At 43.8% G+C, this 22,838-nt stretch overlaps 2 protein-coding genes across 3 annotated transcripts in view; one reads left to right on the top strand and one right to left on the bottom strand.

Annotated features, from left to right (window-relative positions):
• Window positions 1-268: 268 nt before the first annotated feature.
• Window positions 269-5,235, bottom strand: mrpl22 (mitochondrial ribosomal protein L22). The gene is made up of 7 exons (XM_031307943.2): window positions 5,065-5,235; window positions 4,924-4,966; window positions 3,618-3,753; window positions 3,373-3,438; window positions 2,433-2,510; window positions 1,383-1,452; window positions 269-821 (listed from the first exon to the last, which is right to left on the bottom strand). Exons 1-7 carry the CDS (start codon window positions 5,087-5,089, stop codon window positions 613-615), a joined length of 627 nt encoding a protein of 208 aa, XP_031163803.1. The 5' UTR covers window positions 5,090-5,235; the 3' UTR covers window positions 269-612.
• Window positions 5,236-5,378: 143 nt separating this feature from the next.
• The window catches only part of gemin5 (gem (nuclear organelle) associated protein 5), a 38,632-nt gene continuing 21,172 nt past the window's right edge, over window positions 5,379-22,838 (top strand). For both annotated transcript variants that reach the window (XM_031307931.2, XM_031307930.2), the window contains exons 1-11: window positions 5,379-5,622; window positions 7,213-7,367; window positions 9,329-9,510; window positions 11,952-12,103; window positions 13,666-13,764; window positions 14,314-14,446; window positions 15,925-16,090; window positions 16,580-16,792; window positions 17,810-17,895; window positions 19,150-19,232; window positions 22,544-22,680. In XM_031307931.2, the coding sequence (XP_031163791.1) occupies window positions 5,481-5,622; window positions 7,213-7,367; window positions 9,329-9,510; window positions 11,952-12,103; window positions 13,666-13,764; window positions 14,314-14,446; window positions 15,925-16,090; window positions 16,580-16,792; window positions 17,810-17,895; window positions 19,150-19,232; window positions 22,544-22,680 (1,548 nt within the window). In that variant the 5' untranslated portion in view covers window positions 5,379-5,480. The remainder of the gene's footprint in view (window positions 5,623-7,212; window positions 7,368-9,328; window positions 9,511-11,951; window positions 12,104-13,665; window positions 13,765-14,313; window positions 14,447-15,924; window positions 16,091-16,579; window positions 16,793-17,809; window positions 17,896-19,149; window positions 19,233-22,543; window positions 22,681-22,838) is intronic.

Genomic DNA, 22,838 nt, shown 5'->3' with positions numbered 1-22,838 from the left:
GCTGCAGCGATCTCGCTTAATACTGGACCAATGTCAAAGATTGTTGTTCCCATCAGTCACTCAGACACAAAAACATAGGAAAATAGGGTTGAAAATCAGGTTCCCTTCCAGGTTGAAAAAAACTGTAGTTACCCTTTAAACTGCTTTTAGTTTCATTTAATTGCTACCGGAGTTAACAATGATTTCATACGAAAGCTTTGATTAAAAAAAAGTAAATTTAAAAAAAATGTATGCTTTTGCTGAATAACAAGCAGTAAAGATCTGTTAGTCAGATTGTAAAATATTATGTTTAATGCATCCCAGGGAGGCACAGATTCTACTTAAACTCATTCTATGTAATGTCTTCGTCAGATACAATTAGATTTTATTGTAGAAAATGACATAAGTAACTGCCCTTTCTTAAACACTGTTGGCCTTTATGATCTCTTTCTGAAGTAATCATCACTTTATTTAAAACTTCATCACTGGCCGCAGTCAATATTATTTTAAAATAATGTACAAGACAATGAAAATAACCAAAAAATGAAGAAAGGTCTCATTATCCAGTTGGTCATTTGTTTATTTACAAATGTCAAAACACACACACACACACACACACACACACAGGACAGATTACAGACTGTGGATGATGGTTCGGTTCTTGAGGTTCTGGACGTACTCCTTGGCCTGGTCAAAGCCGGTCTTCTCCTCCGTTTTGGGCGGCGAGCCCTCTACCAGCTTTACAAAGTAGTGACAGTAAACTTTGTCCATGATGCCAAACATCCCGCGGCCGTGGTAACGGATGCGCTTCAGGTACTTCCCTTTGCCGGAGTAGGACTCGGCTGCAGGAAGGGGAGACGGGCGGGGATGGTGTGATGATATACAGAGAGAGAGAGAGAGAGAGAGAGAGAGAGAGAGAGAGAGACAGACAGACAGACAGACAGAGAGAGAGAGAGAGAGAGAGAGAGAGAGAGAGAGAGAGAGAGAGAGACAGAGAGAGAGAGAGAGAGACAGACAGACAGAGAGAGAGAGACAGAGATAGACAGAGATAGACAGAGAGAGAGAGAGACAGAGAGAGAGAGAGAGAGACAGACAGACAGAGAGAGAGAGACAGAGATAGACAGAGATAGACAGAGAGAGAGAGAGAGAGAGAAAGACAGAAACAGAGAGAGAGAGATAGTGTGGGATTACAGACTGAATTTTGTGTAGAGGGGCCTTTGAATGGAAACTCATCAAAATAAAGATGGCACTGAGTTTAGCTTATCTGTAACAACGTCTGCGACTCAACAGAAATGACTCACTCTGCAGTGCACGCCATCTCAACTCAAATATTCACTGAAGGGCAGCTACTGGAGGTCACGTTGTGTTAATACTGTGCAGTTTGTTCCCACGGTGACACTTACCTACATACAGGTTGGATCTGTACTCTACGTTGTGATTTTTGACCGCCATCTCCTGAGCTTCCTCAAGAACCTGAACGAACAAACAAACAAACAAACAAACAAACAAAGAGCTGCGACATCCATAAATAAACTTCTCGTGTGCGTAGGTGTGATGGGGGACAAACGGGGCCGACTAATGCATGAATGCACAACAACTCAGTGAATAAAACCTGATCGGTCACAACGGAAACATTTCAATCATACGGGAAGTCTTTACTTTTTTCTGTTTTTATTTGATTTCATGGGTTTTCATTGGCGTTTTAACACTTGTTTCTATTTAAATGCACGCGCACGCGCACACACACACACACACACACACACACACACACACACACACACACACACGTTTCACTATCTTTGTGGGGATCCGTCATTGACATAATGCATTCCCTAGCCCCTTACCCTAACCTTAACCATCACAACTAAATGCCTAACCTTAACCCTTACCCTCACCCTAACCATAACCTAATTCTAACCCTAATCCTACAACCAAGTCTTAACCCTCAAACAGCCCTTTAAAGTTGTGGGGTCCAGCATTTTGGACCCACAAAGCTGTCCGGACCCCATAAGTATACTGTATGCCCAGTTTTTGGACCCCACAAATATAGTTAAACAAGAACACACACACTAGTGCGTGGCACTATCTTTGTGGGGACCTGTCATTGACATAATGCATTCCCTAGCCCCTTACCCTAACCTTAACTATCACAACTAAATGCCTAACCTTAACCCTTACCCTCACCCTAACCATAACCTAATTCTAACCCTAATCCTAAAACCAAGTCTTAACCCTCAAACAGACCTTTAACCTTGTGGGGTCCAGCATTTTGGCCCCACAAAGCTGTCTGGACCCCACAAGTATACTGGGCTCCCAATTTTTGGACCCCACGAATATAGTTAAACAAGAACACACACACACACACACACACACACACACACACACACACACACACACACACACACACACACACACACACACAGTAATAAAGGGTGAACATGCAGCTTTCGAACCTCTTTCATGATCTTCGCCCCTTTCTTGTCATTGAACTCCAGCTGTGCAATGGCTTCATCGATGCTCATCCCTCGGATCTGGGAAGGAGAACAGACGGCGAGATGAAACTTAACAAATTAACGTTTTCCTCCACAGCTGTTAGGACAGTAGGGCGTCGCACTGCCCGAGGAAGCAGCACCATGCTTACGTCAACCCTGACCACAGTGGCTCTATGAACAAAACAAAAACAGAAAAAAAGGCCGGATGCTACGGATAAGATTAACAAGGACTCAAAGGTGAGGTTATTAGCACCAGTTACCAGCCAAATGCTGGTCAAGTATGTAAGTGTAAGTAAGTATAAAAACAATGGCATTTTATGGAGTGGCTGGTCAAATTTGATCCTTTACTAGCCATTTGGCAGGTGGATGAAAAAGTTCATTTTGAACCCCTGTTTACAGCCATGGAGAAGTATGTTGTTTTTGGTGTTTTAATAACTCCAAGTGTGAAATTCTGAAACACGGGTGCCAGACAATAACGATATACACATGCCAGATGTTTTTCTTCCATCAATTAAGTGCAGTAGGTCACAACAAAATGGTGCAAATGTTAAAAAAAAAAAAAATCCTTCTCTCACAGTGTTAAGAATAGTTTCAAAATATTCCTGAATAAACTAATGACTTGTTCCTTGCACAATGGCCTGACTTTCCATCCCATTTCTTTAAGATCTGTTGACAAGCCTTTAAAAACATTCCCGCTGACTAACAAGAGCACATTCATCACCACTGCTATTTTACCCTAAAATCTTCTATCAGCTGACTGTCATCAACGGGCACCTCTGTCAACGCCTGTTTGAAACGTCAAAATAACTCGCTAAAGTGGAGATATGATTTACTTGACTCCGAGGTATAATAATGATGAGGTATTCCCCCACCCCCCCCCACCCCCCACTGTGGGTCTCACCATTTTGGCCAGGTACCACATCTTGTCTTTGCTGTACTTAATCTGCCTCCTGCTGTGATGGATCTCCTGGAAACAAAACAAAGTATTCAGATGGTTGTTTTTTTTTTAAAAAGACAAGAGTGCGTAACTTTTTGGATGTCTATCTGTCAAGTACTACACTGTCATTTTTAAAGTCAGGTCAGACAACCTGCCCGGGACATCCTCTCACTCTGCACTTCATCTTATCGGCAGACCCAAAGACTTACTGCTGGTCTGCGGATATCATCCGGTAGCTGAGGTGGAAACACCTTCCGGTTCCTCCTCTCCCAGTCCTTTGATTCCAGTGAAGTGCTGGTGTGGAGACATGAGAGCTGCTGGGGACCGCCACCCAAAACCTGCAACCTGGAGACACGTTTAAGAAAGGGGGGGGAAAAAAAGACATTCAATTTCATGTGTGTTCCACACATAAAATATACACACACACACACACACACACACACACACACACGTTTGTTTCACTATCTTTGTGGGGACCCGTCATTGACATAATGCATTCCCTAGCCCCTTACCCTAACCTTAACCTTAACCCTTACCCTCACCCTAACCATAACCTAATTCTATCCCTGATCCTAAAACCAAGTCTTAACCCTCAAACAGCCCTTTAACCTTGTGGGGTCCAGCATTTTGGGCCCCACAAGGCTGTGCAGACCCCACAAGTACACTGTATTCCCCGGTTTTTGGACCCCACGAATATAGTAAAACAAGCACACACACACACACACACACACACACACACACACACACACACACACAACTGAGTCCAATTGTAAACTGATCATCCAAATTAATAGGCCCCCTTCCATCAACTGAATCACTGTACAGTAGGGGTCACACAGTCTAGTCGACTATACTCCTCCACAATAACGTTTTGAGCTTGAAGTCGACTAGCAGCTGATCATGTGGTTTTATCACTAACAACATAGACCTGTAGTGCTTCCGTTCCTTGATTTTAGGCTGCCAACCTTACACCTGGCCAGAGATTACCAATGAAAACTAGCCTCCTGGCTAATTTACAGTAATGTTTTTAAGTGTGTGCACTGTCCCTGAGAATTAGACTGAATAAAACAAATGTAAAAAAAAAAAAAATGTAAAAGACATTGTGAACTGAGCTTTGTAACCATGTCATACCACAAACAAATTAGGCTACACAGAGTCTGTTAGCTAGTTATTGGCCAAAGCATTTCTGTAGACGACTAATACATGGATTTGTGAAAGCACCGTACCAATAATCAACACTACAATATCGTTGCAGTATCGATATCGAGGTATTTGGTCAAAAATATCGTGATATTTGATTTTCTCCATATCGCCCAGCCCTACTGCAGATCTGTATTTCCTAACCTTGAAGTTACTGGCCAACAATTTTTTTCTTTGAACTTCTTTCTAATTCAAATCAAGTGGTTTTCACAGTGTTGTGCTTAGCTTAGCTAACGTTACTTAAAGCAGCCCAAAGACATTTGTCCTTCTGCAGAGACAGTTGTGATTCTACTCATATCGATGCAACTTTCTTACCTCGAGCTCAACATCCCAGGTATATTCCTAATAAACGCCATGCCTGAAAAACAAGCACGAATCAGTTAAAACATCGTCAGCGGACACAATACATGTTATTACATGGTAAATGTGTAGATAGTTAGGCTGCATTTCTCTTACCACGTCCTGTCATTGCAGTCGCCATGTTGCATTTTTTACGACGCTAGTGTTCGCTGACGGTAGCGATGTTTACAGTAATAAAAGCGAAAAGTGTTTAGCCATTTGTAGTCTTCACTGCGTATACGACCTATTACGTTTGGTTATAGGTTATTATTTGTAAGTTGTCTTACAAGTAATAGTATAAGATAGTGGTGAAAAAGGCAATTTTGCTTTGAAAAAAAAAAAAAAAGCAAACTCGTCATGGTTTGACCCAACTAGGATTCCGTACTGGGCAACGGTAGGACTTACGACACCACGCTGGCCGTACGGCCGGTAGTGTAGTCGCTACGACAGTGCAGGTTAACATGTGTGGAGTTTGGGTTAGCTTTATCAGACTTTATTAGAAAATTAGTTAAGTTTAAACGAGCGGAGGCGTCATGCACGAAAGGTCGCTTCCCGCCTCTCCCAACTGGTACTGCTCGCGCTGCAGTGACGTCAACAGCAGCGGTTTACTGGGCGTCGGAGCCAAAAACATCATCTATCTGATTGATGTGTCTGCATCCTCCTGCAGGGTTGTAGGTAAGTCTGCTGGGGTCACTCTGGTACTCATCCCTAAGCCCATAGAAGGATACACGTCATGTTACACACGTTTAGCCCAAATTAAGGTGATCAGACCACCTCAGGTGTGATGATTACAGCTCCTGGACTCGTGTACTGAAAGAGAAGCAGATATCTGGTAACATGGACACTCTAGTTGATTAATCTAGACCAGTGTTTCTCAAATGGGGGTACGTGTACCCCTAGGGGTACTTTGGAGGACTGCAGGGGGTACGGGAGATATTTAACAAAATGTTTCAGGGTTCATACGTTTTGACAAAACCTGGAAAAGTTATGGAATTTAAAAAAAAATGCAAATTCCAGGCCTGGAAAGGTTTTGGAAACATAAAAAGACCCAGAAAGTTTTGGAAAAGTCATGGAATTTTTTTTTTTAACACAGCATAATAATATGTTATTAATAAATGTATTTTCACGGCGTCCTATTATATATAGTATTATATTATTAGTATATTACGAATCCCACTATGAACCACATACATTGTCATTCATTTTATTGTTAAACCTCTGAGGGTAAACTTTAACACAGATTTAATTCTTATTGTATAATGTCGACTGACATTTTCAGGAATACATAGTCATAGAAATTTGCCAAAAAGTCATGGAAAAGTATTGGTTAAAATGCGTATGAACTCTGATGTTTAATAGTTAGAAGGCTGTTGTCCAGAACATTGTTTCTCTTTATGTAGACTTTTTTTTTTTTTCTACCAAAAATGTGACATTTGTGTCTCCTTCTTTGGACCTATTCTTGCCTTCCTTCCTTCTACTGTCCTACTTTTTACAAGTTTCTCGCTTTTTTCAAAGTTATGTCACTGTTTTTAATACTATTTTCGACCTATTCTTGCCTCCCTTCCTTCCTTCTTTCTGCCATCTTTTTCCAAGGTTTTGTCTTTTTTACAGTTTTTGTCTCCTTTTCTCATTAGCATTTAATTGCTAATTAAAATGTTTCAGTTCCAAGGCTGTTGTTTAGTAAATCTATCGCTCACAGCGCTGTACTGTTCCTATTTATGTTGACTTTTTTTCTACCAAAAATGATTAGCGTTGGTCAAGGGGTACTTGGCTTAAAGAAACAATTCAAAAGGGGAACATTATTGAAAACAGTTTGAGAACCACTGATCTAGAGTGTCAAGAGAAATACACATTTGGCTTACAGATCTACTCAAGTTGAAATAACACACTTTTTGAGCTGTTTATTGAGCACTTAACAACTGAATAATACTCAATCAGTCCTGCACACTCTCCTCAGCAGGTGGACACGACTTTAATTGGCCCTTTTTGTACAGGACGTCCGTGTTTTTGGACCAATCCAAACCGATAATGGATCGGACAAATCGATTTCCATCTCTGGAAACGATACACTGATTAAACGGCTAACTGTTGCAACCCCTTAAAATGTCTTCAGTTTTCAGATTCAGATCCCAAACTGTTGTCCCAAATTTCCTGCGATTCAATCGAGCAGAGACGTCAGAGGCTTGTTCCTCAGTTCTTTGGTATTTCGTGGCCTCTTTGCTGTATGATAAAGCACTGATAGACGTCTGCGTTTGTGTTTTTCAGGGGAGCTCGTCGGCCATAAGGACTTTGTGTCGAGCTTTTCGTTCTGTCAGCATGCGGGGCAGAGCCACGTCTGCGTCAGCTCCTCCAACGACGGGAGCGTTCGCTTCTGGGACTCGGACAACAAGGTGCTCATAAGGGAGCATGCAGCTCATCAGGTGAGTGTCGACTTTTCCTGTTCTGGCGTGTCGTCAGGCCCGTTCGAGATGAGCCGGGCCTGCGCAGAATCGATCAGCGGCGATCGCAGCCCGATGCTCGCCGGTTAGATTTGTGTCCGACTTGATCCCGACTTGCTCTGACGTCATTCACACATGGCAGGGTCTTTCCTGTAGGGCTGGGAAATATATCAATATTATATCGATATATGAGGCTAGATATCGTCTTAAATTTTGGATATTGTAATATCCTGATATGACACAAGTGGTGTCTTTTCCTGGTTTTAAAGGCTGCATTACAGTAGAGCGATGTCATTTTCTGAACTTACCAGACTGTTCTAGCTCCTCTATTATTTGCCTTTACCCACTTAGTCATTATATCAACATAACTGATGATTATCTATCAAAAATCTCATTGTGTAAATATTTTGTGAAAGCACCAATTGTCAACCCTACAATATCGCCGCAATATCGATATCAAGGTATTTGGTAAAAAATATCGGTATATTTGATTTTCTCCATATCGCCCAGCTCTACTTTCCTGCATAGAGGATGTATTTGCCCCCCCCCATCCCCCAAAGAGGTTTTAGCCAGCCCCAAAGGAAAATCACTAGCGCCAAAATGTTAAGAATTGAGAGAAAAAATAGCACTTAAAATCCTCTCAGACTGCGTTTAAGAGCAATTTCCCAAACAACAGTTGAAAAAGCAGAACATGAACTTGAATATGAGAGCTGACCTCAGTGTTATCTCCAGAGTCAGGCTGTGTTGAACTCTGCCGGTGATTTTAATGTTAATATCAGTGTTTCCTCTATGTTGATTTTGTAGTGGCGGCCCACCATGGCCAAATTTCTGCCACCACGGTATCAGAAATAGGGCTGTACAAATAATGTAGTCGCGCTTGCCTTTTAAATTCCCCTGCCGACATAATGCACCCCCGTTGGGCGGCACTCACATTGCAATTTAACAACAAGTAGAACTATTCAGAGGTCATTGGGCCCGTCCAGTTTAACTCCACATACTGTTGTGTTGGTTGTTGTTCGGACAGACCTGCCCCCACTGCTAAAACAAATCCTAAAGGAAACGCTGTAATATTATTTTTTTAAGCAGTTTTGTTGATTTGGATTTCTTTTACTCAAGCTTAATAGCTATTTTTGTTCATCAAATTGTCTGAAATAACAGGGAAATGCGTATAGATTTCTGTCAAATAAGGTAACACAGACTCATTGCCTTTACTGTACACAAACCGATCATGCTCGCAATTAGATTTCCACCCCCAAAATCATTCAGCCCTATAAGACACTAAAGGCTCCGACACACCAACCCGATTATCGACCGTCGGACAGCCTGGCGAGTCTGTTCGGTGTGTTCCGTGTCGTCTTCAGTCGGAGGAGCCGTCGGCGTCCATTTTGGCTGATTTTTACTTGTTGAATCGGCCGGTGGGCGGTGGACGGATTGAATGACCATTCTGATTGGTGGAGTGCTTGGAATCAGTGCTTCTTCCACAAGAAGAAGCCCGAGAGCTGACCACGCCAGTATCTTCTTATTACTAGCCAACGTATTTTCTTCCGCTCAGCGAGTAATGACAACAACGATCCTTCTTGACTACCATCACCGCTCTCTGATGAAAACAATGACTGACGACAGCATGCTCTGTGTTTACGAGGTCTGGAGAGATGTTCCGTCATTTCCGGTTTTCATTTTCTGGGCGACAATACAGATTAGCGCCGCCTGCTGTTATGGAGACGTATTACGTCTTGCACACGCGCAGAACGTACGCTCAAGTCGGTGTCACTTCGGTGTGTTCCGAGGCACTTTTTGGACCTTGGGGAGCCGACTGATCAGTCCGACTGCCTTTTCTACAGATGGTCGGCCGTCGGGTTGGTGTATCAGAGCCTTAACCCTTTCTACTTGAGCCTGACTAGTGAAGTGAATGTGACGTACAGTTGTTTTCCCTCCGCGCACAGAGCCCCGTGGCGGCGGTGCACTGGTCTCCGCTGGATAAGAACCTGGTGGTGTCGGGGGACGAGAAGGGCGTCGTGGTCTGCCACTGGCACAACACGGGAGACACGGCCAGCTTCTTCCCAGAGCCCAGGACCATCTTCTGCCTCACCTGCTCCCCTCACACCTGGAGCTCTGTGGCCGTCGGGTAAGACAACCCCCAGAGAGCACACTCCACTCTGCCGGATCACAACGCTTCAAACACAGTCCAAACATTCAAATCTGAGCCACAATTAGGGCCGGCCATTGTTCCACAATTTCCCATGACAATACATGGGATTATGTACCGTTCCCTGACCGATAGCGATTTTATTTGAAGAAAGAGAAAATCCCGCACCCGCTCTTGCTGCAGCATCACCATAGACCTTTTTCACAGCAGACATGTTGACATGTCATAGTAGGAAAAGCACAGGTGTATTCCAAACCATTAATGATGGCTGCATTCCACTTAGTAGAGGCCCTGGTATTGTGCATGCTCACTCACTGAAATAGCTTACTGGGACACTTGATGGAATGGAGCCATCGTTAAGGTTATCAATTTCAGCTGTGCTTTTCCTACTATGACAAGTCAAAATGTCTGCTGGGAAAAAGGTCCATACTCTTGACGAAAGGTCCAGAGGGGTCGAAACGTTAGATTTCTTTAACGCTTTAGTGCGTAACTTTTTGATATTAATGAACGTCCGCTACATTCAAGCCATTGCCAAATGAGTTGCTACAAAGCTAATTAAGACTATCAGCTCCACACAACTCTCTCTGGATTTCTCAGTATGACTATGTTCAGAAGATTGGGGCGTCCAGTGACTTTCCTGTGCAGAAACTCGAGTGAAGATAATGACCTCTTCTGAAGAGTGCATCATGTTTTTTTTTTTAATCCTCCGTGTCCTCCTTGGCTACTAGCAACTGTGTGGAGGAGGGGTGGGGGCTGCGCGGTCGTGGAAGGCTTGTATCATCTGGACATGCCAGTAGTTTTGTTGTCATTACTTAGAATTCCTCACGGGGGCGACAAACTACCCACTATAGCTTTAATAAATGGTGATGCTGCAGCAAGAGCAGTGTGCAGGATTTTCTCTTTCTTCAAGTCCTTGTTTTTGTCCTACGCACCCTGCACAGAAGAATTGTTTGGATGTGCGAATGGTTTTCCTTAAAAGGTACCAATTTTTAAAAATAAAATCCATTTTATACAAAAAGAAATTACAACACTTTACATCACGGTAAAATATTTAGCTCCATAACTCCTTTACAATTATGTGACACACACACTGTAGTCAAGCCTCTCAAAATACAACAGCACACACAGGAGCGCCATCTCTGTGCGTAAGCGCTCCTGCACACTGGCTGCGTGGCGTGACTGGTCAGCTGCGTGGCGTGTCTGTTTTTATTTCGGCTCCAATGGTAACAGGTTAGAGCTTACACACTGCCTGCGTGACACGTGTGCATGCTAGAAATAGGACCGACGCCTATTTTTCACGCGACACGCAAGCATGTTGGAAGTGTTTCCAGGCAAAATAGAATAGGAAAAGATGTTTATATGTCATTTTGACACAAATACATATTAATAAATGACATTTTGATGTTTGAAAGTATCTAGGTTTTGACATAAATGCAGATATAAATGTAATTTAAAAAAAAAAAAAATTTAAAAAATGATACATTTTCAAATATTACCTGTATAGCACCTGTCAGTACAGAACGAAATATTCTGGAGCCTATTTTGCCGTCAATACTGCCGACGTTGTCTTTGCTGTAATCAAATCAGTATATATTTCTGTTTAACATGAAGTATACTACTGCTTGAGTGCAGTAATCAATGGGAAACATACATGTGTACAGACAAGGCTAGCAGCAGCAGCGCCGCGTCAGACACGTTTCTGGTGTGTAAAGAAAAATTCACGCAGCTGACACGCAACAGAAACACCACGCTCACGCCACGCAGCCAGTGTGCAGGAGCCCTAACACAATGTTTTTCCTGCGTGCCTCTGCGACGTGTAACGTCAGACCGCCGATCACACGGTGATTTTCACTAAGGTCCTCCACTGCATTTCTTTCACATGTTCCTGATCTGTCCCAAAAACTAGGTACCGGTGAAAGTGCATTCTGTTTTTACGCCCCTAAACTGTGGAACTCACTGCCTTTTTTTAAAAAAAAAAATAACGACCTACATATATAGTATTTCATCTAGGTTTAATTTGGAGCATTACTTTATAAGTGTTGTTTTTTTATATCATTTATATCATTTTTTTTAACCCTGGTGTTTATTTTACTCTGTTGGTTTTATTTGTTTAACATGTTATTGTCTATTTGTCATCTGTGTTTTAATTTTGCTTTGTGAAGCACTTTGGGCTGCATGCTTGCATGAAAGTGCTATACAAATAAACAAGTAAAGTTGAGTTGTACTTAACTGTAGAAAGAAATCCAGACACTTGAACAACAACAACAAAAATACAAAATCCTAGAACGCACAAAACATTTCTTTACTCTTGTGTTAAAAAGCAAATCTGACAAATTCAACCTTTTTAGCCGCCGTACCAACAGTAGAATATAAACCGCCGCGATGGGGATTGTGACAGTGCTGTCGTCGTTCTGCCCAAGGTACAAAGACGGGATGATCGTGCTGATCGACGTGAGCAAGAAAGGCGAGGTGACGCACCGTCTCCGCGGACACGAGGACGAGATCCACTCGCTGGCGTGGTCGCCCCTGGCCGGCGAGGACGCCTTCTACAGCAGACCAGAGGACAGCGAAGGTAGCAGGGGGCCGTCATTGTGATTAAAAACAAAAAAAACATACTGCAGCCTAACATTGGTTTGGTGCATGACAGCTATTCGTTTTTTTTCTTTTTCAATCAGTGCGTTTACATGCAGTTTAAAAAAAAAACATATTAGGGTTAGAGCCCGACCGATAAAGGATTTTTAAGGCCGATATAGATACAACTATTTGGTGATTTAAAAATCCGATATTCCAAATTTTATACACATATATATATATATATATATGTATATATGTATATATAAAAAATCCAGAAACGCGTAAGAAAACATAAACAGATTTCCCCATTAGTTATTTTTAGTTATTTATGAATCCTCACTAAAATATGATAATGCAGTTTAAAAATAAAATTTGTTTGTTTTATTGTCACAACAGAACAGGGGAACATCAAAATATATTCTGATAGTTCTGATAAATAAAATGTATAAAAATACAAACTTAAGATATGAAACTTAAACTTTGAACAAAAACACAATAACAACAAAAATCCGAGTGTTGCCAACAGAGACGTTGTAGAGCGCCCTCTGGAGGACAAACTATGCAACGCCAACACTCAGAACATGGTTGAAGGGTGTTTCCTCCTCTGTCGGGCTCTAATTAGGGTTAAGGCAAAACCCTGATTCCTCAAACGCCATGTAAACACCTTACCCCGGTTCTCATAACCCGGTTAACCGAGGTAGAGAACTCCTTCACTAACCGGGGTATCCCCGTATCCCTATTATAGGTCGAAAGTTGAATGAACGAGTACTTATGTCCTGTTCGATTTCTTACAGGTTGAGTCGTTGTTGCCCATAACACGCTAGCATTCTGCTAATGAATGCTGATTGGTCAGTGAAGCACTGATTACGACCAGAGATCCCGCTTGACGGCATCCGAAGCGCAACCAAGTGACTCAGAGCTTGCCGTAAAGCAGTATCTCTGGCCGTACGATGTGTATTACGTCGTTGACATTTTAAAAAGGCTTTCTAGAACAGAAAAGCAGTGTGCATTTTCTTAGCCTCCCCTTTCGAATGCAACATTCAAATTACCAGACAAAAAATGATATCCTGAGAAAAGTGGATTTTGAGGGGTATAGCTCCATAGACCTCCATTCCTTCTGCACTCGCCCGTGAGCGTCCTCATGTGGAACCAGAGTGGAACTGCAACCAGTTCAGAAGCCAGAAGTTTCCCGAGAGTGGAAGTTCTCCCCTTATTAGACATTCTCTGGTGTAATGTTGACACAGGTCAACCGGAAGAAAAAGCCGGTTGTGCGTTGGCAGAGCGCCACCTACTGTAGCGGAGGTAGAGTTTCTCCTGTCATTCTCCCCAGTCCTCCCCGCTCATGTATACGGGGAGAACTGGCGTAACCCTGTTATTCACTACTGCTGTGCATGTTAACGCACGGACTGTGTGTTCATTCTGCACAAACAACAACTTTTTGACAGGAACATTTTTTTCTCATAGAAACTTGTAATGTAGTGAAGAATGAACCGAAGTCGAGATGTTTGACAGATAGGAGGCCTGAGGTTTTTTTTTTTTTTTTTTTTTTTATTATCATAGCAAACGATGGAGTGTCTGCAGGAGACGTGGCCGGCTGCTATCTGGCGTCGGGGAGCAAAGACCAGACGGTGAGGATCTGGAGCTCATCGAAGGGAAAAGGTGAGACATTCTGCAATCAGCCAGGATTTTGTGCTTGTTCCTTATTTCCTCCCGACATCTATTCATGTCAACGTGTACTTATCTTTAATTATTGTTATTATTGCATCTGCCATGATTATTATTACATCCCGCCCTACTAAAGTTCACTAAACATGTACACCGGGCCAGTTATCCAAACATCGATACATCCATCAACACCTGTAACTGGCTGTCATTTTCTGTTTGTCCATGTGTGTGTGTTTGTGTTCTTTACCCTATATGTAACCTTTTTGTTGCACACTATCTTCACAAATTATAAAAAATTGAAAATAAATTTCCCCAAAACATATTGACCGATTTAAATTGTCCATTTATAAGAATTTCTTTTATTGAAAAACGCACACGCACACGCACACACACATAACACAATTGCCCCCCACACCCGGCCCCATTCACCCACCTACCCAACCACCCCTAAATTGACAGAAATTATGTCTGTCCTGTCACTGTTGGGCTCAAATGTGAATGTCATTGTATGCTCTCCCCCCCCCCACCCCCCACCCCCCGCAGCTGTGATGACTCTGAAGCTGCCGTATCTGAAGAAGAGAGGCTCCGCGGTCGACCCCGGCGTCAAAGAGAGACTCTGGCTCCATGTCCACTGGCCTAAGGGACAACCCACGCAACTTGTGTCCAGCTGCTTCGGGTACGCACATGTCTTTATCAGTCAGGCCATCAGAGCAAGCCCGATGAAACATGACACCGGCACAGCTCAGTAGCGTTTTTCAGCAGTATTGGATTTGACACGGAAATGTGACTAGTCGCTTTGCACTTATTTCCCCTTAAGTAATGACTTTCCTGCCTTACGGCTAAATTTATGGTTGTACAGAGGCTGGACGCAGAGCCGACGCTGTAGCCACGGTAAGTGGCCAACGCCATTGTGAGGATTTATACTTGTGCAGTGGTGTATCTGCATCGTTCTAGTGTATCTCTTTAAAGAAGAAATCCAGTGCAAAATGAACCTAGGGGTTAATAACACATGTGTACCGAGTCGACCGTTCTCTGGGATCTGTTTTCATGCTAATCGAATGTGACCAGTTTTAGCGCAAACTGCTAATTAGCTTGTGATGCTAGTTGTCGGGGCACGGGTGAAGTAAAAACAAATCGCTATTTCTATACCACTAACAAGGCTCAAAATAGCATCACACTTCCACGGTAGCATAATGAAGGTCCCTACATGTAAACAGAAGCATTGAGAACTTTGTAAGTGTACAGACAGTTTATTAAAAAGATAGTTTAGAAAGACCGTACCGTTCGCGTATCCAGGCAGGCGCCATCTTGTTAAAACGGTCATGACCAGTTGAACGACGAACGCCGTGCAACAAGTAACCAGTAACCTAGCTCAAGCACGGCGTTCGTCGTTCGACTGATCGTGACTGTTTCCCCAAGATGGCGCCTGCCTGTCTTATACCTGACAATAGCGGAGCCGCCATCTGTTTGTGTGTGGTAGAGCGAGTGAGATAGTGACAGGATTGGCGTAGGAGCGAGTACCGACTCTGGCGGTGGAGAGGGAGACACTGCTCTTTCTGACCACGGTCGGAAAGCTGTAGCAGGGAAAGTTAACCCTCTCCTTGATTTTTATGTGGTTCACGGAGAAGGAGAACCAGGAAGTTGAGTGTGACGTTCCAAAACCCAGCCAGGTGGATGAGGCACGGTTTTTAGCAGTCTGCGTCGCCGTGACATGTAGTTACATTTCCGGAGAGGTGCACGTCAGGCTACGGCGTAGGGTTGGTATTTCTGTACGTACCTAGGGCGTAGATTCAACGCAGAACCACCGGTCAGAACTTAACAGCAGCCTCCGGTTATAGTGTGAAAACATCACTGCAGAGACTTTGAAAAGGGAAGTCAACTTATGAATTTGGTCTTGTGATGCAGTTGCAAGCAGGGGCTCATAAAGATTATTCTCAAGTTGTAGTTGATCAGCCAACTCGCCAGTAAGTGTTTAAATGTTTGTGTATTCAACCTTTATTTTAGCGGGATAGTCTCCTGGGATCCATATGTCTCTTTGTCACTTGTCCTGGCTAATAAACAGCAAGTGATTTATAATTTAGTTGTATTGCCGTGTGTGTGTGTGTGTGTGTGTGTGTGTGTGTGTGTGTGTGTGTGTGTGTGTGTGTGTCCCAGTGGTGAGTTGGTGATGTGGGACCTGACCCGGGCAGGGAAGCAGAGGTGGACTCTGTTTGGGACTTCTTCGGAGGGTCAGAACCACAGCCGGATCGTCTTCAGCGTGAGTTCGGTCCGCCTGCAGGACGACAGAGAGCTGCTCATCAGCACCTCCATGGACCGAGAGGTGGGTCGCCTTCTTTCGTCTCACTTAACTGGAAAGATGACTTCTTTTTTCCCCGTGTTTTCATTCATAATCACCAGGGGTCTCATTTATTCATGCACATTTTCAGCCCCGTTTTGTGCGTACGCCACTTCCCACGCAAAGGTTTTTTGTGAAAAAAAAAAAAAAAACTTGACGGGAGAATGTGTGTTCCTCAACGCAAACTCTGACCCATGCGTACGCACATTTTGGAGACGATGGGAATTGGCGACGCAGATGGTGAGGTGGTGAACAATTAGTTGTGCGACCCTATTGTGAACTCTGCTGAACAAAATATATTTGAAATATGTCTTACTTCACCGAAATGTCCCATTAATGATGGGCGTATTGAAGTGTACCACACTCTTTATTGCCGCCGAAAGGGCCTTTGATTGGAAGCTGGGTCACCTGACCTATTGGAGGGATGGTGGGTTTTAAAAAAAGAGCCCTGACTTTGACTTTTTGACTGTGCAGATAAAATGCTGGGACCTGGCCTCTCTGGACTGCTGCTGGACTCTGCCCACCCTGGGCGGCTTCGTCTACGCCCTGACCTTCTCCCCCGTGGGCGCGGGCTGTCTGGCGCTGGGCGTCGGCGACAACATGATCCGGGTGTGGAACACGCTGACCACTCAGAACCAGTACGACACCCGCTCCTTCTGGCAGGGCATCAAGTCAAAGGTCACGGCGGTAAGACATTTGTTGTTTTAAATCTCTGTGTGTGAGCGTGTCATCGTAAAATGTGAACTTTTGTTGTTGACTGGGGATTAGGGCTGGGCAATATATTATATCAACATTGATATATGAGGCTATATATCCTCTTCAATTTTGGACATTGTGTTTTTTTCCTGGTTTTTAAAGGCTGCATTACAGTAAAGTGATGTCATTTTACCAGACTTACTAGCTGTTTTATTATTTGCCTTTGTGGGGGAAACACCATGTAGTGGTATGATGAGACTAAAGGGAAAGCTTAGACATCAGATCATCATAGGTCACAGGACAGGACAGACCCTCCTCCAAAGTGCGCTGGAGGAGGGTCTGCGCAGTAGCTAGGTAAGGACTACTAGCTAGAATCTAGCGCTGCTAGCGGTTAGCCACCTCGTTCTCAATGGCAAAACACTGCTACAACACACATGAGTTCACCCTAATCTACAAAATAAATTGTATAGAACTACTTCCATGTCCCTGTTCTGCAGGTATTCCACGCAAAGTTGGAAGTGTGCCCTCGTTTAGAAGAAGTCTCCCGGCTAATCCTGCCTTGTACTGACCGAAGTTGGAGAAACAGCTAGCTGATGTGGTATTAGCTAAAGTGGTTAGCACACACCAAATGTTTCGGCCGATGACGCATGCAGATTTTGAACAGCTCACCCAGAGACTGAAGGCAGGAGACATTCAGAAACCGTATCTCACTCAAAACAGCATGGATGGGTTTTTTTCAAAGTTTGTATGCGTGTCGAAGCACCAGAGGCACAAAAACACCCCAACTCCCAGAGTTTTTTTTTTTTCATAATATGGGCAGAAGACTGCTGTCAGCCGCTCACAACCCGACGCACCTGTTTCCGCTCAGAGCGGGCCGAGCATCTGTGAGGACGTTTGTGGAGAGGATTATTATCAATAGGTTAAACTTTTTGAAAGAGGCCTCCATTATCAACGGCCATTACATGTTGACGTGACACAAAGATTAAGACACGTTTTCCTTCACTGCAGCTGGCGTGGCACCCCCAAAAAGAAGGATCCTTGTCTTTTGGAACGGACGATGGTAAAGTCGGTATCTACGATGTCTTCTCTAACCGGTAAGGGTCATTATTATTATTATTATTATTATTATTATTATTATTATGAGCTATTATGAGAACACTACGTCGCACCAGTGCACATAAACCCCCTCACTGTAGTTTCATACCTGATAGTTTTTAACCCACTGCTGTTTCTTAATCCTTGTCTTGTCCTGCAACTTTTTGTTCTTCTCTTCTTTTTCAGATGTTTGTCGGTTTTTTTCTGCATTTGTTTGACATTTTTGTTGTTTTTCCAAGTTTTTGAAGCTTTTTCCAACATTTGTTGCTTTTTCAATGTTCTTTTATCAATTTTGTTAAATTGTTATCAATTCTAAAAAACAATTATAAAACAACCAAATTCAGTGAAAGTAGTGAACTGATCATTTATTTTACTTGTGAAGAGTAATGGTTGTATGGAACCATCCACGTTATTGTCAAACAATTAGTTTGAAAGAAACCCAAATTTCGGGTATATAGAAACTTTGAAAATGGGTCAAATTCAACCGGAGGACAACAGGAGGGTTAAATGTCCGACTGAAATGAAATTGCGTGTAGTTTTGTTTCTGCTCCGGTGTACAGTGCTGCAACAATTCCAACTTTTACTGAACAATTAATTGTCTCAGAAATAATTACAATTAACAATGTAATTGTCTCTTTCAGTCAAGTTTGAAAAAAAAGTTTTACGCGCTCAAGTTGGCGTCGCTTCAGTGTGTTCTGAGGCACTTTTTGGACCTCGGGGAGCCAACTGATTAGTCCGACTGCCTTTTCTGCCAACTGTCGGCCGTTGGGTTGGTGTGTCAGGGGCTTAACAGACAACAACATCAGCCCATCATACACGTCTCTCCCCAGCACAAAGCTTCCTAGGAGCCCTCCAGAAAGTTCAGCTACTTTCCCCATTTTCTAGTCTAGACATCCAATCTGGCATACCGTTTATATGACAACAATAGTTTACTATCCTCCAAAAACCTTTTGTAAATGTTGAATGGAGAAGGAATCGTGCAAATACATAATGCATCTTGTTGTGAGAAACTGAAAACAAGTCAAACTTTTGTTTATTTACAATAAAATTCCACAGGGCACCTTTTTTGAAAATGACTACGGGCACGTTTTCTAACTGCAAAAAGGGATGACTGTTGTGATTTTTGAAAGTTAAACCACACAAGGCCCCCCTGCAAGTAATTTGCTGCGGGCCAAATAATCCCTTGAGGCCTCTGAGTCCTGTTGTTGCTTGTGTTCCTGACTGGGTGTTTGTTCTGCCTCGTCTCCTCCCAGGCCGCCGCAGATATCGAGCTCCTATCACAGGAAAACGGTGTACACGCTGGCCTGGGGGCCCCCGGTCCCCCCAATGTCGTTTGGTAAGTTAAGTTCCTAATGAAGTGTTAGAAAATGCTGCTGTTTCTCTCTGAACGCCCTGACCCAGCAAAGACGCGGGGGGTGCCAAAAAAACCCAGCGAGTCAGCGCAAAAAGCCCAGCCGTCTCTGCGCGCCCTTTTTGTAATCGACTCTGTAATTGAACAAGCCGGAGAAAACACTTTCCTCCCCCCTTTCAGCCGCTCGTGGGGAAATCAAGACGTAGCAAGTTAACTCTGGCAGCTGTCGGCAGACGACATTTTAATTAGGGTATCGGTCGCTCAGCTGCAGCGCCACAAACGGGATTGCTGCCGTGCCAACCATCTGCTGATGCTTATTCAGCTTATTTGTTTACCTCACACCTTTTTTTAAAGAGTTAATTTTTGGGGCTTTTATTGCCTTTATTTTTGATAGGAAAGATTAAGACAGGAAAGTGGGAGAGAGAGAGGGGGGGAATGGCATGCAGCAAAGGGCCGCGGGTCGGAACCGAACCCGCGGCCGCTGCAGTAATGACTGAGCCTTGGTACGTGGGGTGCACGCTCTACCAGGGCGCCCTGGTTTTTATTGCCTTTATTTACAGGACAGATTAAGTCAGGAAAGTGGGAGGGGGGATTGGCATGCAGCAAAGGGCCGCGGATCGGAACCGAACCTGTACATTGGGCGCAAGCTCAACCAGGTGAGCTACCCAGGCGCCCCTACCTCGCAGCCTTGACACTGGCTCGGCGCACTTTGTGTTTGTGGTGGAGTTCTGTGAGCTCATTGGTTCAGAGGAAGTTAGGTCCAGCTGCTTCCCGCCTCTCTGGTTATCCAAAGACTGTCAACTGCCACAGTCCTTTTTTGTTCTTCACGTTTAAACGCTCTACATCAACTATTCAATGTAATGGCCTAGAAGTCCAGCTGAAATGATTAGACCATTAAAACACACAACTGTTTGGGTTGTTACCAGTTTCTAAAATCGGAGGATTTTTTTTTTTTTTTATAAAACTTTTAATACTTTAAGTACATTTTCCTGATGATACTTACAGACTTTTACTTAAGTAACATGTTCAATGCAGGACTTTAACTTGTAACAAAGTATTTGTACAGTGTGGTGTTAGTACTTTTACTGCAGTAAAGGATCTGAATACTTCTTCCACCGCTGGACACGAGTCATTAGTTTGGAAAACCTTGTTCACAGTGTACCGCCGCCGTTTTTGCTGATGACTCTGTTTGGCTCAGTCAGCCTCTCGATCATTAACGGAGCTTTCCGGAAACCTCTGCGGTCGCGTGTCCTTTCTCTTCCAGCTGTTGAAACGTTAATCGCCAGCTATTTTGATAATTGATTAATGGGTTTGAGTCATTTTTTTTGATGAAAAAAAAGGTAAGAATGCTCTGATGTCAGCTTGTTAAATGTGAATATTGTTCTAGTGTCTTCTCTCCTCTGTGACAGTAAACTGAGTATCTTTGAGTTGTGGACAAAACAAGACATTCGAGGACGTCCTCTCGGGCTTTGACGTTTTAGAGACCCAACAACAAAGCCATTAATCGAGAAAACCATCGACAAGTTGTTCGACAATGAAAATAATCGTTGCTACTCCACATACTGAGTGCTTGTTATGTGTTTTTTGCTCGGTGCCCAGAATCTTTTTTCCAACTTGTACAGGAACCTGGCTGAAACCCATTGAAGGGATCACAGGTGTTTTAAAGGTACATATAAATATTCTTCAGTTCAAGTTGCCAGTACAACGTGATACTAGCCTGACAAGCCAGCAGTGTTGGGTGTAACGCGTTACAAAGTAACGGGTAAAAAGTAGTGTAACACGCTACTACTGAAAATTTGGTAACGAAACGTAGTTCCTTTTTCAATTTGGCGCAACGTTACTTTTCCCAGGGACAGATTTGACAGCGACACTGCCTTCTCAGCTGCGCGCTCACAAGCTCCACACGGGACGTGACGTGACAGAGGCTGGTAGCAGAGTAATCAGGGCAAGCGAGAAGCAGCCAAAGCTAACTTTTGAGAGCGTGTTGAGCTTCGTGGCTTTTTGTTAGATGGCGTTCTGAGCCGGGCAGACACAAAGCTGACAACCTCACAGATGGATGCGGTGGAGATGGCCTCATACATACACGCAGCGGGCCGCTGTGCACGGACACGCAAGGATTTCCAGAAAAGAGGCTGCATGTGTCTACCACAATGCACGGACCATCGTGGCTGCACGGCCGGTACAAATCCATACAGACATTACATAATATACACTAACACCGTGTAACGCCGATGACCTGCGGTTGCATTCAACCCGCGCTGGACTCGTTCATAATGAATCAGCCGTCATTCTGTGAGGAGAGAATCCAGCCTGCAGTGTAGTTCAGACACTTCACTGATAAACCAGAGATGGCTTTATGGTCAAAGATAGTTTTTGTATAATTAACTTCAGTCTCAGCCAGAGACGCCTGCTTTTAAAAGTAACGTAAAAGTAACGAGTAAAGTAAAAAGTTACTTTCCATAGGGGGTAACTAAGTAAAGTAACGGATTACTTTTTTAAGAAGTAACGCGTAATGAGCAAACACTACTTTTTAAAAGTAACTTCCCCAACACTGCAAGCCAGACCCACATCATGATGTTGGGTCTGGGAACTCACCATTGGCAGGGCTCAATCCGAGGGGCGGGATAAACGGTTGTTTTTCAAATTCCCTCTGCACGCAATAGGATAGCGCTACAACCAACCAGAGCTAGTTGATAGATTAAACTTTTGCTGTATCCGCTCGGCAAAACTCCGAACACATCTTCCTTTTTTAAGAATGACTTCAGTGCCGTTCTTTGTTCTTTTCTGAAAGAAAAGCTTAACTCCAAGTCTTCAAGAGTCGCGGCTAAAGCCGATTCCAAAGACCGCTGTTCACCAGCAGCAGCAGCCATCTTCTTTGTTTTCAAGTAGCAGGGAATTCACGCGGAACCGTCGCAACCCTGCCGTCATTATGTTAAGCCCGCCCACCGACTCTATGCACGATGTGATTGGCCTGACCAGAGTTTGGTTCTTCCGGCTTGCAAGCCAATGGAGAGTTGCTAGACTGACCCTGGCTGCAAATTACATTTGCTGCCGCTAGGGTACGTCTAGATTTCTAGGCTAACATGATACAATACAATTTAAATCATTCAGTCAGAAGTGTCCAATATTCTGTCATCCACCACAGCAAATCAATGCAAAACTGCACATACACTTGGTCGAAGCTGAACCAGGATGAAGAATTCCAGTTTTATGGCATCACAAGTAGACGGGTAACCCGTCACCCAGAAACCATCTATAGTCCTCCTGTTTGTTTTCTGTGTGTGCGCTGTGTTCAGGCGCAGCCGGAGGAAAGCCGTCCTACAGCCTGTACAGCTGCGCCGGCGAAGGCGTCATCCTGCAGCACGACCCGTCTCGGCTGAGCGGAGACGCGGCGGACATCGACAGGCTGATCAGAGACACCAACAGCATCAAGGTGGGAGGGGGTGACGACATCATTCTCTGGGCCATTTAACCTGCTTTTAAACTGTTGTCACGCTTTTTCAATGTGGGTTAGTTCCGTGATCTACTGACCGAATCACACGGCATATTATTAGATGCTCCCATCCAATTAGGGTTGCACGATACTGACAA

Source organism: Sander lucioperca, chromosome 13 (assembly GCF_008315115.2).
Source record: "Sander lucioperca isolate FBNREF2018 chromosome 13, SLUC_FBN_1.2, whole genome shotgun sequence".
Lineage (NCBI taxonomy): Eukaryota > Metazoa > Chordata > Actinopteri > Perciformes > Percidae > Sander > Sander lucioperca.
This window is presented reverse-complemented; position numbering and strand designations above follow the sequence as displayed.

Bases quoted from the DNA above. Each gene is read 5' to 3' on its own strand.
- mrpl22 (XM_031307943.2), bottom strand. From the start codon at position 5,089: ATGGCGACTGCAATGACAGGACGTG. The intron at 3,754-4,923 runs GTAAGAAAGTTG...ACGTGTCTCCAG, and splicing joins CCTGGGATGTTGAGCTCGAG to GTTGCAGGTTTTGGGTGGCG. The intron at 3,439-3,617 runs GTAAGTCTTTGG...TTTTGTTTCCAG, and splicing joins ATGATATCCGCAGACCAGCA to GAGATCCATCACAGCAGGAG.